At 43.7% G+C, this 15,524-nt stretch overlaps 1 protein-coding gene across 4 annotated transcripts in view; it reads right to left on the reverse strand.

Annotated features, from left to right (window-relative positions):
* LOC135541471 (rho-related BTB domain-containing protein 3-like) overlaps positions 1-11,818 on the reverse strand; it is a 34,488-nt gene extending 22,670 nt beyond the window's left edge. For all 4 annotated transcript variants that reach the window (XM_064967779.1, XM_064967778.1, XM_064967781.1 and 1 more), the window contains exons 1-3: positions 11,230-11,818; positions 10,553-10,781; positions 2,150-2,342 (exon numbers count right to left, since the gene is read on the reverse strand). In XM_064967779.1, coding sequence (XP_064823851.1) covers positions 2,150-2,342; positions 10,553-10,781; positions 11,230-11,231 — 424 coding nt within the window. In that variant the 5' untranslated portion in view covers positions 11,232-11,818. The remainder of the gene's footprint in view (positions 1-2,149; positions 2,343-10,552; positions 10,782-11,229) is intronic.
* Between the last annotated feature and the right edge of the window lie 3,706 nt (positions 11,819-15,524).

The raw sequence follows: 15,524 nt of genomic DNA on the forward strand, positions 1-15,524 counted from the left end.
AACTTCAGTTAGTGCTAAATACGACTGCTAGAATCCTGACTAGAGCCCAAAATAAATTGATCATATTACTCCAGTGCTAGCCTCCCTACACTGGCTTCCTGTCAAGGCAAGGGCTGATTTCAAGTTTTTACTGCTAACCTACAAATCATTACATGGGCTTGCTCCTACCCATCTCTCTGATTTGGTCTTGCTGTACATACCTACACGTACGCTACGGTCACAAGATGCAGGCCTCCTAAGTGTCCCTAGAATTTCTAAGCAAACAGCTGGAGGCAGGACTTTCTCCTATAGAGCTCCATTTTTATGGAATGGTCTGCCTACCCATGTGAGAGACGCAAACTCGGTCTCAACCTTTAAGTCTTTACTGAAGACTCATCTCTTCAGTGGGTCATATGATTGCATGTAGTCTAGTCCAGGAGTGTGAAGGTGAACGGAAAGGCTCTAGAGCAACGAACCACCATTGCTGTCTCTGCCTGGCCGGTTCCCCTCTCTCCACTGGGATTCTCTGCCTCTAACCCTATTACAGGGGCTGAGTCACTGACTTACTGGTGCTCTTTCATGCCGTCCCTAGGAGGGGTGCGTCACTTGAGTGGGTTGAGTCACTGACGTGATCTTCCTGTCTGGGTTGGCGCCCCCCCTTGGGGTGTGCCGTGGCGGAGATCTTTGTGGGCTATACTCGGCCTTGTCTCAGGATGGTAAGTTGGTGGTTGAAGATATCCCTCTAGTGGTGTGGGGGCTGTGCTTTGGCAAAGTGGGTGGGGTTATATCCTTCCTGTTTGGCCCTGTCCGGGGGTATCATCGGATGGGGCCACAGTGTCTCCTGACCCCTCCTGTCTCAGCCTCCAGTATTTATGCTGCAGTAGTTTGTGTCGGGGGTCTAGGTTCAGTTTGTTATATCTGGAGTTCTTCTCCTGTCTTATCTGGTGTCCTGTGTGAATTTAAGTATGCTCTCTCTAATTCTCTCTTTCTTTCTCTCTCTCGGAGGACCTGAGCCCTAGGACCATGCCTCAGGACTACCTGGCATGATTACTCCTTGCTGTCCCCAGTCCACTTGGCCGTGCTGCTGCTCCAGTTTCAACTGTTCTGCCTGCAGCTATGGAATCCTGACCTGTTCACCGGACGTGCTACCTGTCCCAGACCTATTATTTGACCATGCTGGTCATTTATGAACATTTGAACATCTTGGCCATGTTCTGTTATAATCTCCACCCGGCACAGCCAGAAGAGGACTGGCCACCCCTCATAGCCTGGTTCCTCTCTAGGTTTCTTCCTAGGTTTTGGCCTTTCTCGGGAGTTTTTCCTAGCCAACGTGCTTCAACACCTGCATTGCTTGCTGCTTGAGTTTTTTGGCTGGGTTTCTGTACAGCACTTTGAAATATCAGCTGATGTACAAAGGGCTATCTAAATACATTTCATTTGATTTAGGCTGTGTGTAGCATGTTTTGCTTGGAAAGGTTTTTTTCGCCTGGTCCCATAAAGCTGATGTGTTGTGCATTGAAGTCCACAGGCGATGGAGAGAGGTGAAAGGAGGAGAGTGCATAATGTAGATGCAAGAATGGATAGAATGTGGATTCTATGAAACTGAACTGTGTGTGCGTGTGATCAGGGGTGTATTCATTCCGCCAATTCTGTTGAAAAACGTTTCTTCAACAGAAGCAAACGGCACAAAACGGGGATAAACATACCTGAATTTCTCCAATAGAAACTCTTGTTTGCAACTGTAGGGCTAATGATTACACCCTAGATTAGCTAGATGAAGGCAAGACTGTGCAAGGCAGTATTGAATGTCACTGTCTGTCCATGTTTCACTGTTTGTCACCTCAAATGTGTCTCTCAACCTGTGTGCAACTACGTTGAAAACTTTCATTAATAGGCTAGGTTGTAGCAACCTCATGATGGGTATAGGGAATATTTGATGTAGTGTAGTAGCCTAAACCTATCGCTGTTACATTTAACTGGGTGAATGGAATATGAATGACAGTCATCAAATATGCTGTAATAGACATAAGGCCATGATCATAAAAAAAAAAATCCTCCCTCATCTGAAACGGCACTGACCGTCACTGGTACACGGCAACACAAAATATAGCACAAGAACACAACAGGACAAAATGGTGTTGTGGTCGAGGATAGACCAATGTTATCTCACCGTTTAGGCGGGCGCCCACAGCAACCAGAATAACAGGCATGCCCCAGTGGTGTAGGAGGGGGCGAAGTCTAGGGGCGTATCCGTTGCGCACTTGCTGGAAGGCCAGCTTGTCGTTGACCGAGTACTTGATAACCAGGATGTCAGCCTGTTCTAGAACACTCCGCACGCCGGCCCAGTCACTGTCCAACAGATCCTGTCCACACACACACCAATCTCATTAGTAATGCATGAACATTATAGGGGCCATTTCCCGGACCCAGATTAAGCCTCACCCTGGACTAAAAAGAAATGCAAATTGAGACTTGCAATCAGTCTCCATCAGACCTGGGTTCAAATATTTTGGAAATAATTTCAATTTCCTTAGTTGTGCTTGATTCAGCTTGCCTGTCTTAAAGGAACCAATAGTGTGGCCTCAAAAAGTTATACCCCACCCATCTGATACTCCAGGCAGGCTAAAGCCAACGCCCACATATTTAAGAGATTTCAAATAGAATTTGAACCCAGGTCTGGCCTAAACCAAACAGGCCCCAAAGGTTTCATACCGGAAAAAGATTGAAAATAGTAACAATAGCTGTGGTATGCTTAATTACATGCTATCTCATCTAAGCCCTCAGAGAAGAAGTGGTTAGATTTGTTCCGCTGCCTCTGCTAAAAACGGTTTTGGAATTCAAAATGTGGTTACATCTCAAGAGCACGCGTCACAATCAAGCCAGCCGGGTAAACAAACATCAACAGTGGCTGGCAGAGTGACTCACTAACTCCTTTATGATGACAATGGTCTTGTGATAAAACCAAGGCCTTTCTTCCCTGCCTGCTTATTGGACTGGCTTGGCCCGGCCCCTGATAACCTCCATCTGTCTCCACTAATCAAATCTATCCTGAAAGGGAAAAGATTAGCCACCGTTGTGGAGAAGACAAAGCTCTGCCTATTTCCAGCCATTCTACATATTTTGTCATGGGATGCAGAGAAAATGTTGCAGTTTTAAAACATTTTCTTGCAATTCTATACATTTTACCATGTCTGATGTGTACTCATGTGATATTTGAGTGACTTGAACATTACTACAAAATATATGGGCTAAAAAACATAGCTACAAAACATAGCTGACAATGCCTAGTTGATCTGGACATTTTTGACAAGTTATAAATAGCTCCCTAAGGTGCTTCATTCTATAGCTAGAGGACTCCTGATATCTCTAGGATACATCTCCAGGAGTGATAAGTATATTTTTTTCTTTATCTGTTGTTGTTTAGTACTGTCTTTTTGTTTGCAAGGGCCAACTACTTTAAGTGCTGCCTGACTTCACAGTAGCCTACTTGGTGTGTGAACTGCTGACCGCTCATAACATCAACCAGGAATAAGGTGCAAGGCAATTTGTGACTTGTCTTGGTAATCAGTTGCTGTATTGGAGGGGGAGTGGTTTCTCCTCTCCTAGGCAATCATCAATTAATACTGGGAGCTTTGCTCTTCACCTCTGCTAGATAATTAGCAATTAGTGTTAGTACTTCAGCCTCCCCTGGTTGCTCAGCAGCAGCTGTAAGTGGCGGTCTCATCGGAAATACTAAGACCGTCTGAAAAACAAAGACTGCGCTGTGAAGTTATTCATGGAAGGAAAGAGAGGAAGGCTCCACACCACTCTCTCACTTATCTTGCCTACTACCTAGTTACACTACATGACAAAAAGTATGTGGACACCTGCTCGTCGAACATCTCCTTCCAAAATCATGGGCCTTAATATGGATTTGGTCCCCCCGTTGCTGCTATAACAGCCTCCACTCTTCTGGGAAGGCTTTCCACTAGATGTTGGAACAGTAACAACCACATCAACATTAAGGGACATGGGCAGCTGTGAGGAGAAGGGTTTATTATCCAGGTCATTAACTGTTTTCCAGAACTTCTTGGGGTTAGAATCACAGAGAGAGAACTGCTCCTTCAAGTAACTAACTTTGGCCTTCGGAAATAGCCTGAGTGCACTTATTTCTAATTTGCCTGAAGGAAAGTCAGTCAGCCTGAGTATGCATGCACCAAACCTTTCACCAAATGCAATTCTTGAAGTGGAGAACTCTGCAAAATCACAGTTGAACTAGTTTTTAATTCTCATTTTCTTTATGGTGGCGTGTTTGTTAACAATACCACTGAAAATATAAAATGCCATTGTCAGTAACAACCTCTCTGCTGCCAATGTTTGTCTATTGAGATTGCATTGCTGTGTGCTCAACTTTATACCCATCAGCATTGTTTGTGGCTGAAATAGTTGAATCCACTAATTTGAAGGGTGTCCAAATACTTTTCTATATATAGTGTATTTTCTGATGATTGTCAACTGTATGTGTTTTCTCTATACCCTGTTTGCTCCTCTCCCTGCAGGCTATACAGACACTCCCCAGCCCTTGGCTGCAACCCTTTAATACTGAAAAAATATATAAATGCAACATGCAACAACTTTACTGAAATACAGTTCATATGAGGAAATCAGTCAATTGAAATCAATTCATTAGGACCTAAACTAATAATATGGCGCTCAGGATCACATCACGGTATTTCTGTGCATTCAAATTGCCATCGATAAAATGCAATTGTGTTCGTTGTCCTTAGATAACCCCACCGCCACCATGGGGCACTCTGTTCACAGCGTTGACATCAGCACACCGCTCACCCCCACACAACGCCATACACGTGGTCTGCGGTTGTGAGCCGAGTTGGATGTACTGACAAATTCTCTAAAACAACGTTGGAGGCGGCTTATGGTAGAGAAAATGACATTAATTTCTCTGTCAACAGCTCTGGTGGACATTCCTGCAGTCAGCATGCCAATTGCACACTCCATCAAAACATCTGTGGCATTGTGTTGTGTGACAAAACTGCACATTTTGTGCACCTGTGTAATGATCATTCTGTTTAATCAGCTTCTTGATATGCCACACCTGTCAGGTGGATAGATTATCTTGGCAAAGGAGAAATGCTCACTAACAAGGATGTAAACAAATGTATGCACAACCTATGAGAGAAATAAGCTTTTTGTGCATATGGGACATTTCTGGGGTCTTTTATTTCACCTCATGAAACATGGGACCAACACTTTTTTACATGGTGCGTTTATATTTTTGTTCAGTGTCATTTACTGTATCCTATGCGCACAACCCATGTGAAATTCCAGGTCTCTGGACGTATTTGGAACTGCTGATCTGAAGTCAAGAACACAGAGTTCATCTCAGCCTATGCTACCCAGTCCCTTGACTCTTCTGCCCTGACAGATCACCCCAGAGAACAATGCTACTCCAGCTGCTCTCTCTTCATCTGACTGCGTTTTCTCTCATAGACCAAGAGCATCTGGTCGTCGTGGTGGTGGCACAGGGCTACTAATTTGTCCTAAGTGGAGATTTTGTCTTTTCTTCCTCTTTTACCTGTCAATCTACTCATTTGAATTCCATACTGTCACTTGTCTACTCAAGCATAACATTGCTATCATCTATCGCCCACCAGGTGCCCTTGGAGAGTCCCTCAATGAGCTTGACACCTTGATAAGCTAATTTCCTGACGATGGCTCACCACTCTCTATTCCCCTCCTTACCTCTTTTGACCTCACCCTTTCCCAGTCCCCTCCTATTCACAAGGCAGGCAATACACTTGACCTCATCTTTACTAGAGTCTGTTCTCCTACTAATGTCACTGCAACCCCCTTCCAGGTCTCTGATCACTACTTTCTTTCCATTTCTGTCTCCCTTTCTCCAACCCTAGCCACTCAGCCCCTACCCAGATGGTCATGTGCCGTCGTAATCTTCGCTCTCTATCTCCCACTACTCTCTACTCTTCTATCCTATCATCTCTCCCTTCTGCTAAATCCTTCTCCCTCCTCCGGATTCTGTCTCCTCAACCCTACTCTCCTCCCTTTCTGCATCCTATGAGTGACTCGCACTGCCCCCTTTCCTCAAGGCCGGCTCGGCCCTCCCCTCCTGCTCCATGGCTGAGTGACTCATTGCGAACTTACAGAACAAGGCTGCGGGCATCTGAGCGAAAATGGAGGTAAACTAAACTTCCGGAGGACCTATCATCTTTTCACTTCCTCCTCTCTACCTTCTCTTCCTCTGTATCTGCTGCTAAAGCCACTTTCTATCACTCTAAATGTCAAGGTTCTTCCTCTAACCCTAGGAAACTATTTTCCACCTTCTCAACCCTTCTAAATCCTCCACCCCCCCTTCCTCCCTCTTTGAGGACGACTTTATCAACCACTTTGAAAAAAAGGTTGACGACATCTGCTCCTCATTCACTCAGCCTATTGAGTCCACTAGTCCCACTGACACAGAACTACCGTACGCCTTGACTTCTTTCTGCCCTCTCTCTCCAGACAAAATCCTATGACTAGTGAGGTCTGGCCGCCCAACTACCTGCCAGATTGACCCCATCCCCTCCTCCATTCTCCAAACCATCTCTGGAGATCTTCTCATTTCCCTCATCAACTCATCCCTGACCACTGGCTGCATCCCTTCTCATTTCAAAATGGACCATGTCTCTCTCCTCTTCAAGGAACCAACACTCGACTCATCTGACGTCAGAAACTATAGACCTGTATCCCTTATTTATGTTTTTACTTTATTTTATTGAATATCCGAAACATACAATATACTTGCAGTGAAGCCGCTCAACAACTACACCACACCAGTCATCCAACAGACTCCCATTTAGAGTGACACACAGAAGTATCCAGGGTCAATGCCCTGCTCAAGGGCACATTGACAGTTATCCCACCAGGCCACAAAACTTGAACCCAAACCCTCCAAGATCCCCCCACAGTTCCCCAATAGCTGTCCCTCAACCATCCGAGACCCCTCCCACAGTCCCCCCCAAGAAGAAAATAAATAAATAATGAATTCCATTCCCCACCCCAAGAACCCCTCAATGCACCAACAACCAAGAAAATTAACCAAAGAGAAAAAAGAAAATGGCAGAAGAAAAACAGCAATCAACAATGCAAAAATATAAAAATAAACAAAGGACATCAAGGACAACTAAAATCATAACAGCGATGCCAACTGTATATGTTTGAATGCATGTCTGGCACTATTACATGTGTGTGTGTGTGTTCGTGTATGTGTGTATTTGAATGAGAGTGTGTGTATGTGCATGTGTACAAACACCTGCACGGCATCAGCCTCAGGCACACCGGCATTAGCTGTAAAAACACTGCCCCTCAATGTCATTCAAGCTTACTTTTTACTATGTTTTATTTTGACATAATTTTTTACTTTTATCTTTGACCATCATTCACAGCAACTCCACTCCCACTTGTCTCCAATTCCATCCACATCCCAACAGCCCATCCCACCTATCTCTGCTGGCCACCCTCTTTGGATTTCTACGGAACATATCTTCCAACTCTGCTGTTTAACGTACAATTTCAATCTAATTGAATAGAATCCACAGAGTTGTTGAAGATAAATACTTTTACTAAGAGTATTAGTATATTAGTAATTGACTGACCCAGTCTCTCCAGATCTCCTAACAGTACTATTTCTAGGGTCAATTTTAGATCAATGCTCTGCATTTTCAGCCATTCCTGAACCTGAGACCAGAAACAGGCTACCTGAGGACAATACCAACGTAAATGGTCTATTGATTCTGTATCCTCACAACAAAATCTGCAGAGCTTCGATGATTTTATGCCCCACATATTCAACATTTTGTTGGTGGCAAGAATTCTACATAATAATTTTAGCTGAAAAGCACGAAGTCTTGAATCTTGTGTCGTTTTATATATCAACTCATACACCCTGTACCATAGAATCGGTACATCAAAAATCTCTTCCCAACTACTTTGCAATTTGTATTGCACAGTTGTCAACATCCTGGTCATCAAATTAAACTGGTATACTTTCCTATTTATGCAATTTTTATTCCTTCGCCAGTTTTGATCCTTTATATTGGGCAGACAAACCAGTTCCCTACCTCCTCCTGCCTCCTCCATTTTGGGGGTAATGCTGTAATCAATTGGTTGTACTCTTGGATTGAGCAGCCCTTCCCATACAATTCTGATAAATCCATGAAGGACATAACTCCACCATTCCAATATACAATATAATTTATGAACAAAATACCTTTTCAAACATCTTTCTCATAAATACAGGTATTTTATCAACCAGCACATTTGAGTTCAGCTATAATATTTGTTGTAATATTTGTTCTATCTTTTCAGGGGGATGAAATTGAAATTGTTGCCAGCTCTGCAATGCTTGTTTGAAAAAGAGAGAAAATGAGACATGGTAATCTGCAAAGGCAATTTTTAAACAATGGATTAACTTTTCTTAGTAATCTACTTGAGAACCATTTAGGGTTCAAGTAAAACATTTGAATAAGTGAAGCTTATAGAGAGAGGTGTAGTGCTTTTCTATTTAATCATCTCAACCCACCCAATTCCTATTCATTATATAGATAGGCATGCTTTATCCTGTATCCCTTATTTTTTTTCTTTCCAAAACACTTGAGCGTGCTGTCTCTGATCAACACTCTCATTATCTCTCTCAGAACGATCTTCTTGAACCTAACCAGTCAGGCACAATCTTCTTGAACCTAACCAGTCAGGCTTCAAGACGGATCACTCAACCGAGACTGGTCGATTCTGTGTCACGGAGGCTCTCCACACTGCCAAAGCTGACTCTCTCTCTCTTCTGTTCTCATCCTTCTAGATCTATCCACTGCCTTCGAGAACCATGAACCATCAGATCCTCCTCATCCACCCTCTCAGGGCTGGGCGTCTCAGGCTCTGCACACTCTTCGATTGCATCCTACCTGGCAGGCCACTCCTACCAGGTGATGTGGAGAGGATCTATGTCTGCACCATGTAATCTCATTACTGGTGTCCCCCAGGGCTCAGTTCTATGCCCTCTTCTTTTTATACACCAAGTCACTCGGCTTTGTCATATCTTCACCTGGTCTCTCCTATCATTGCTATGCGGATGACACTCAACTACTCCCCCCCCGACACCCGGGTGGCAACATGCATCGCTGCGTGCCTGGCAGGTATCTCAGCTTGGGTGTCAGCCCACCACCTCAAGCTCAACCTTCACAAAACCAAGCATCTCTTCCTCCCAGGGAAGGCCTGCCCGCTCAAAGACCTCTCCATCACGGTTGACAACTCCCCAGTGTCGCCCTCCCAGAGTGCAAAGAACCTTGGCGTTACCCTGGACAACACCCTGTAATTCTCTGCAAACATCAAAGCAGTGACTCGCTCCTGCAAGTTCATGCTCTACAACATCTGTAGAATATGACACTACCTCACACAGGAAGCGGTGCAGGTCCTAATCCAGGTACTTGTCATCTCCAGTCTGGACTTCTGCCAACTCACTGTTGGCTGGGCTCCTCGCTTATGCATCAAACCCCTGCAATTTATCCAGAACACAGCAGCCTGCCTGCTTTTCAACCTTCCCAAGTTCTCCCATGTCACCCCGCTCCTCCGCACACTCCACTGGCTACCAGTCGAAGATCACATCCAATACAAGACTATGATGTTTGCCTACGGAGCAGCCAGAGGAACTGCTCCTACACCCTCAAACTCAATATCCCAACCCAAGCAACACGTTCTGCGACCTCTGGTCTCTTGGCCCTCCCACCCCTACGGGAGAGCAGCTTCCACTCAGCCCAGTCCAAGCTCTTCTCTATCCTGGCACCCCCATGGTGGAACCAGCATCCCCATGAAGCTAGGACAGCAGATTCCCATCTTCCAAAAGCACCTGAAACCCTAACTCTTCAAAGAGTTTCTTAAATAATTCATCCCCTTTCTTACCTCAACCACCCCCACTTATTTTTTTCTTCCTAAACCAACACTTGCACTTCACTCTACCCCCACATTCTAGCTGGGATTTGTGGTTGTCCCACCTAGCTATTTTAAGATGAATGCACTAAATGTAAGTCGCTCTGGATAAGAGCATCTGCTAAATGACTAAAATGACAAGAGAAAAACTGATGATACAACTATCCAATTTCGAAATTCCACCTTGTGCATTCTACTATTACAACTTTCAAGAGTAAGTTAAATGCCGGACTGAGTTCATTTACAAAAAAAATAAAACACTCCCATAGGGGACGACGCTGAAGGGGACAACATTTATTAGGATGTCATTGTCTTCCTACTTGTCTGTTTTAACTCTGAATAATTTCTTATCACCTTACAGAACTGTGCAAGTAATTTGGTCTCTCACTTGTAACACTCTTTAACCCCATTTCTCGTACTCCCCCTTTTCCAGCCCCCCTTCCCTTTACTCTATCACAGCCCCCCACACAATCACCCACCCTAACAGCTCCAGGGCCAAACCTACATAACAACCCTCTGACTCACCACGCACACACACACACACACACACACACACACACACACACACACACACACACACACACACACACACACACACCCAGCTAGGGCAGTCCTGCACCACCACAGCGACGTCTCCAAACACGCGGGATGTGTACTCCATGAAGGCCGAGTTGGACAGACTGCTCTCATCAGGTCCTCCAGCCACAGCTCCATGGCCCAAGTAGCTCCATAGCAACCCCCCCTGGAGCTGACCCTGACCCATGGCCTCTTCCCCAGGCCTCGCTCCCCCGGGGCACTCGCTCCCCAGCGCAACAATATGAATGGACCTGTAAGCAAAGCACACCAGCGGGGGACACAGTGAAAGTCGGAACCTGGTACACCATGGGGGTGAATGGGATGTGTCTCTCAAATACATTGTTGAATGCAGCAAAGGAGGGGATGTAATTTAGGGGGAAAGTGTGGTGAACATGTCTCTAATGCTGTACTTGTGAGGGATGCAAGTAAGGAGGGAATTAAGAAGTGCATTTTCCCCTTATTATACATGTCAATCACGGAGACAATGCATCACGTTGTGTCATTGAGCGAATAACACTTGACTGGTGATATTCAGTCTGAATTTTTTAGATTAGAAAATAATTGGAGGAGAATTACATTATTATTATTATAAATATTATTATTATCATTAGGCAATTGCCTAATCCTATAACCTATTTTTGGCGAAACATGTGTGGTGCAAGCACATACATGCAAGGGGAGGTACAGAGAGCAACTTACATGGTCACCACGGTTTTCTGCTGGTCAATGCCTCTTAAACACGTTCTCCCCCGATGCGTTTTCACATGAGTCCGCAGTGAAAGGCTTTTCCGCAATGAGTCTCTGGTACAAGGGCGCTAATCCCTCATATCCGTGGCTCGCTCACCGCGATCACGTTTGGATTGTTGTATTTCCTTCTCGCTGTTCATTCATAAAGCACAACCTCCTACAGTTTACGGTAATGTCCTGTCCGCATAGAGACGCTGCGTCCAGGCTTGCAAGAATGTAAACACCACTTGGATCTAGCCGGCGACATGGACTACCAATGCGCTAAAAAGAAACCATTTGTAAATCAGTAAGAAAAAAATGAAAATAAAAACTAGGCGGAGAAAGCAGAACCTGAGGCTCGTGTCACGGCTCGATCCAATGAAAATGGACGTCACCTTATAAAACAAAGTCCCCTGGGCAGAGGAAGAAAAGTGGGGAGATAATGTACAGAGAGAGAGGGGGGATGGTGAAGGGGGTAAGACTGGAAAAGAGCAACAGACCTTCTGGAGAGTGGACTCGCCTGACTCAGCAACAAAGACTATACACACACTTACAGTACATACTCGCCAACAGCAGCACACGTCCACAAATGACGCGCAGCCCAAATTGCATTGTAATGTCCACTCTTTACGTGGCCCTCTCAACACACCCACTGCTTTCTCCATAGTCTGTATAAAAAAAAATCGCCCGTTCGTTGACCTAATCTTATTTATTCTTATTATTCCAGCAGATAATAATGAATGCAAGTGATTGGGTTTGACAACATGGTCTTTGATTTGCATTATTCGGTGGCTGTGAACACAAATAAATCCAACAACAGAAGCTAAATTAGGAGGGATTATCATCAAAACATGTCACTGCGACAAAGTGTCAAATACCGGACCGCTCCATGATAATTGTCTATTCCAACATTGCGCCTCTCAGCAATCTATGATCATGTATAATGAATGAGGCTCATTTACTCTCCCAATCAATGTATGTAATTGACTTGCAATTCTTGAAGTCGTGACATGATCGCCAATATGGCCTATACACCAAGACACTGTGCTTTATGCAATGATAATGGCATGATAATTGTATGATAATTGGAAGATAACGGCGTGATAATGAAGCAGTGTTGAAGCTGGCATATATGCTAATTAAGCTTGAGCAGATGGAATACTTGGTGTTAATTGATTGATTCAGTGTGATACTGTAGTATGTGTATTTATTACAGATCCCCATTGGCAGCACTACTCTTCCTGGGGTCCAGCCAAATGAAAGCAGTTTATACAATTTTTTAAAACATTACAATACATTCACAGGTTTCACAACACAATGTGTGCCCTCAGGCCCCTACTTCACCATTACCACATATCTACAATACAAAGTCCAAGTGTACGTGTGTATAGTGTGCATGTTAAAGTGTGTGTGTATGCATGTGGCTGTGCCTATGTTTGTGTAGCTCCACGGTCCCCACTGTTCCATAAGGTGTATTTTATCTGTTTTTTTAAATCTAATTTAATTTTTGTGCTTGCATCAGTTACTTGATGTGGAATAGAGTTCCATGTACTCATGGCTCTATGAAGTACTGTGCCCATCCCATAGTGTGTTCTGGTCTTGGGGACTGTGAAGAGACCTCTTGTGGCATGTCTTGTAGGGTATGCATGGGTGTACGAGCTGTGTGCCAGTAGTTCAAACAGACAGCTCGGTGCACTTAACATGTCAATGCCTCTCAATTTGAATGAGTTATGTGCAGTAGGTAGGGACTCTGTAGGCTCTACCTACTGCACATAACTCACTAAAAGTGAGAGGAATTGATATGTTAAGTGCACCAAGCTGTCTGTCACTTTTAATGAGTTATGTGCAGTAGGTAGAGTCCCCTTTGGACAAACCCCAGGATCTTAATGGGGTTGTTCCCTCAAGGGGACAGACATGAAGACAAATCAAATGAAATGTGTGCCGTAAAATGCTTACAAGCCCTTAACCAACAATGCAGTTCAAGAAATAGAGTTGTGAAAATATTTACGAAATAAACAAAAGTAAAAAAATGTAATAAAAAGTAACACAGTAGAATAACAGTAACGAGGCTATATTCAGGGGTACCAAGTCATTGTGCGAGGGTACAGGTTAGTCGAGGTAATTTGTACATGTAGATGGGGGTAAAGTAACTATGCATAGATAATAAACAGCAAGTAGCAGCAGTGTAATGTAAATAGTCTGGGTGGCCATTTGATTAATTGCTCAGCAGTCTAATGGCTTGGGGGTAGCCATTCGGTCTATATGTAACAGGGGTTGTTCAGTGAACCACGCTCATGTAAAGAGTATCTTGCTCAAGTGAGACCTGAAGATTTGCGTTGACTCCCAGAGCAAATGCCCTTGCACCTTAGCTCAGCGGGCTAACACTGTCCGAACCCAGGGTCACATTGGTGTTCTGACTTGGATGGATCTCTGCAAGGAACAAGAGGTCAAAGCGGGGGGTGAAGTGTAATGCAGGTGTTTCAGCTTGCGCGATGAGTAGCCTTTAGCTTAGTAGGCTAACACAGTCTTCTGCATAGAAGAACAGGGTTTAAACAGAGTTGGTGAACTCAGACCTGCACTATGACTGACGAATCATGTTTTCTATTTTATATTCATGACTTCAAAAGAAACAGTCACAAACTTTGCACTGGAATGCTTACCAAATGTGCCCTTGTCTGGAACCAAATAAAGCCTAAGAGCCTATTAACCTACCTTTCCATGACATGACTCTCCTAAAAATAACATCTAGAATTCAACATTGTTTGATTGTGCATGCCTACGTTTGTAAATTGCATTACCATATTATAATATTTAATTTCTTAGTTATTATTGTGCTCAGCTTTATGTTACCTTGGGCATTTGTCATGTCTTGATGCAATGCAATGCGTCACATAAGGGCTTGTGGCTCTATTCGCGTGCATCAGAGGTTACTGCAGATCAGCAGAAGAAAACAGGATCATTCACGCACGAGAGCATATTAATATGCCCCCCATACAAATTCCCGGACCACTGACTTCTGCTATTCAAAGGCCGATAGAGTACAACTAGGCCGATCACTCTCAACTCCAAGCATAATAATGCTCATTTGTGGTGAGAAATTGGCTGGTAATATGTGGATTCTATTTTCAAAGGAACTATTTTCTTTTCTTTTAAATAGTGCCAGATAGGGGTTCTTTCTCTTGTAACCATAGCGGAACTCTTTTGGGTGCTACAGTATATAGAACCCTTTTTTTAAGGTTCAATAAAGAACCATGCTCCCAAGGTTCTAAGTGGAAACTGTATGGTGCTACTATAAATAACCCTTTCATAAGGTTCTAGAAAAAAACATTAAAAAAGGTTCTATATAGCACCAAAACAGGCTTTCACTATGGTTACAAACATTTTGGGGATATACAGAACCCTTTCTTATGGTATTTTATATAACCTTTATGGAGAAGGGTTCTATAAATAACCTTTCTCAATCTCAAAGGTTCTTTGTAGATCCCTTTGAAGAACCATACAGGGTTTTTTATTCTGGACAGCCATATTATATTGTTAAAATTCCATAGGCGGTATTATTGTGTTAAGGTGAATGAAGTGAGCTACCTCTGGAACAGCTGGGGGTCCCTCAGGAGGTAATTGAGAACCACTGACTGATTTAGTCAACCGTTCACAATTGACACAATTCCATTCACTGGTCATAGTCATATATAATATGTCATGGCATAACACAACAGATTAGATCAACCGGAATGAGCTATGAGTAAACCACGCTCCAAAACATTCTAATGAGCCACCTACCCTACATTTTAATTATCGCAAAAACTTTTTAAAGCCCTTTGGTGAACTGCAAAGCACCATTGAAGAGCTCAGAGGGTTATTTGAGGCATTATGGTTCCACATTGAACCATCACCCTTCTCAAAGAAACCCAGATTTTTTTGTGTGTACTGTCACCTCTTTAGTTTGAATTTGAAATGGCATTGCATTATTCTATAGACTATAGCTTGGCATTGCACTATTCTATAGGCTATAGCCTGGCATGGAAATGGAACCCTGGTGTCTTAATCACATCTTAGGGCCATTTATTTGGGCTTGAAACTACACTGAACTAAAATATACAGTACCAGTCAAAAGTTTGGACACACTTACTCATTCAAGGGTTTTTCTTTATTTTTACTATTTTCTACATTGTAGAATAATAGTGAAGACATCAAAACAACGGCTGCGAGCCACAAAGGAGCAGGTCTCTGTTGAAGTCTCGGGCTCACCTGACACAGACTCTGATCCC

Source organism: Oncorhynchus masou, chromosome 6 (genome assembly GCF_036934945.1).
Source record: "Oncorhynchus masou masou isolate Uvic2021 chromosome 6, UVic_Omas_1.1, whole genome shotgun sequence".
Lineage (NCBI taxonomy): Eukaryota > Metazoa > Chordata > Actinopteri > Salmoniformes > Salmonidae > Oncorhynchus > Oncorhynchus masou.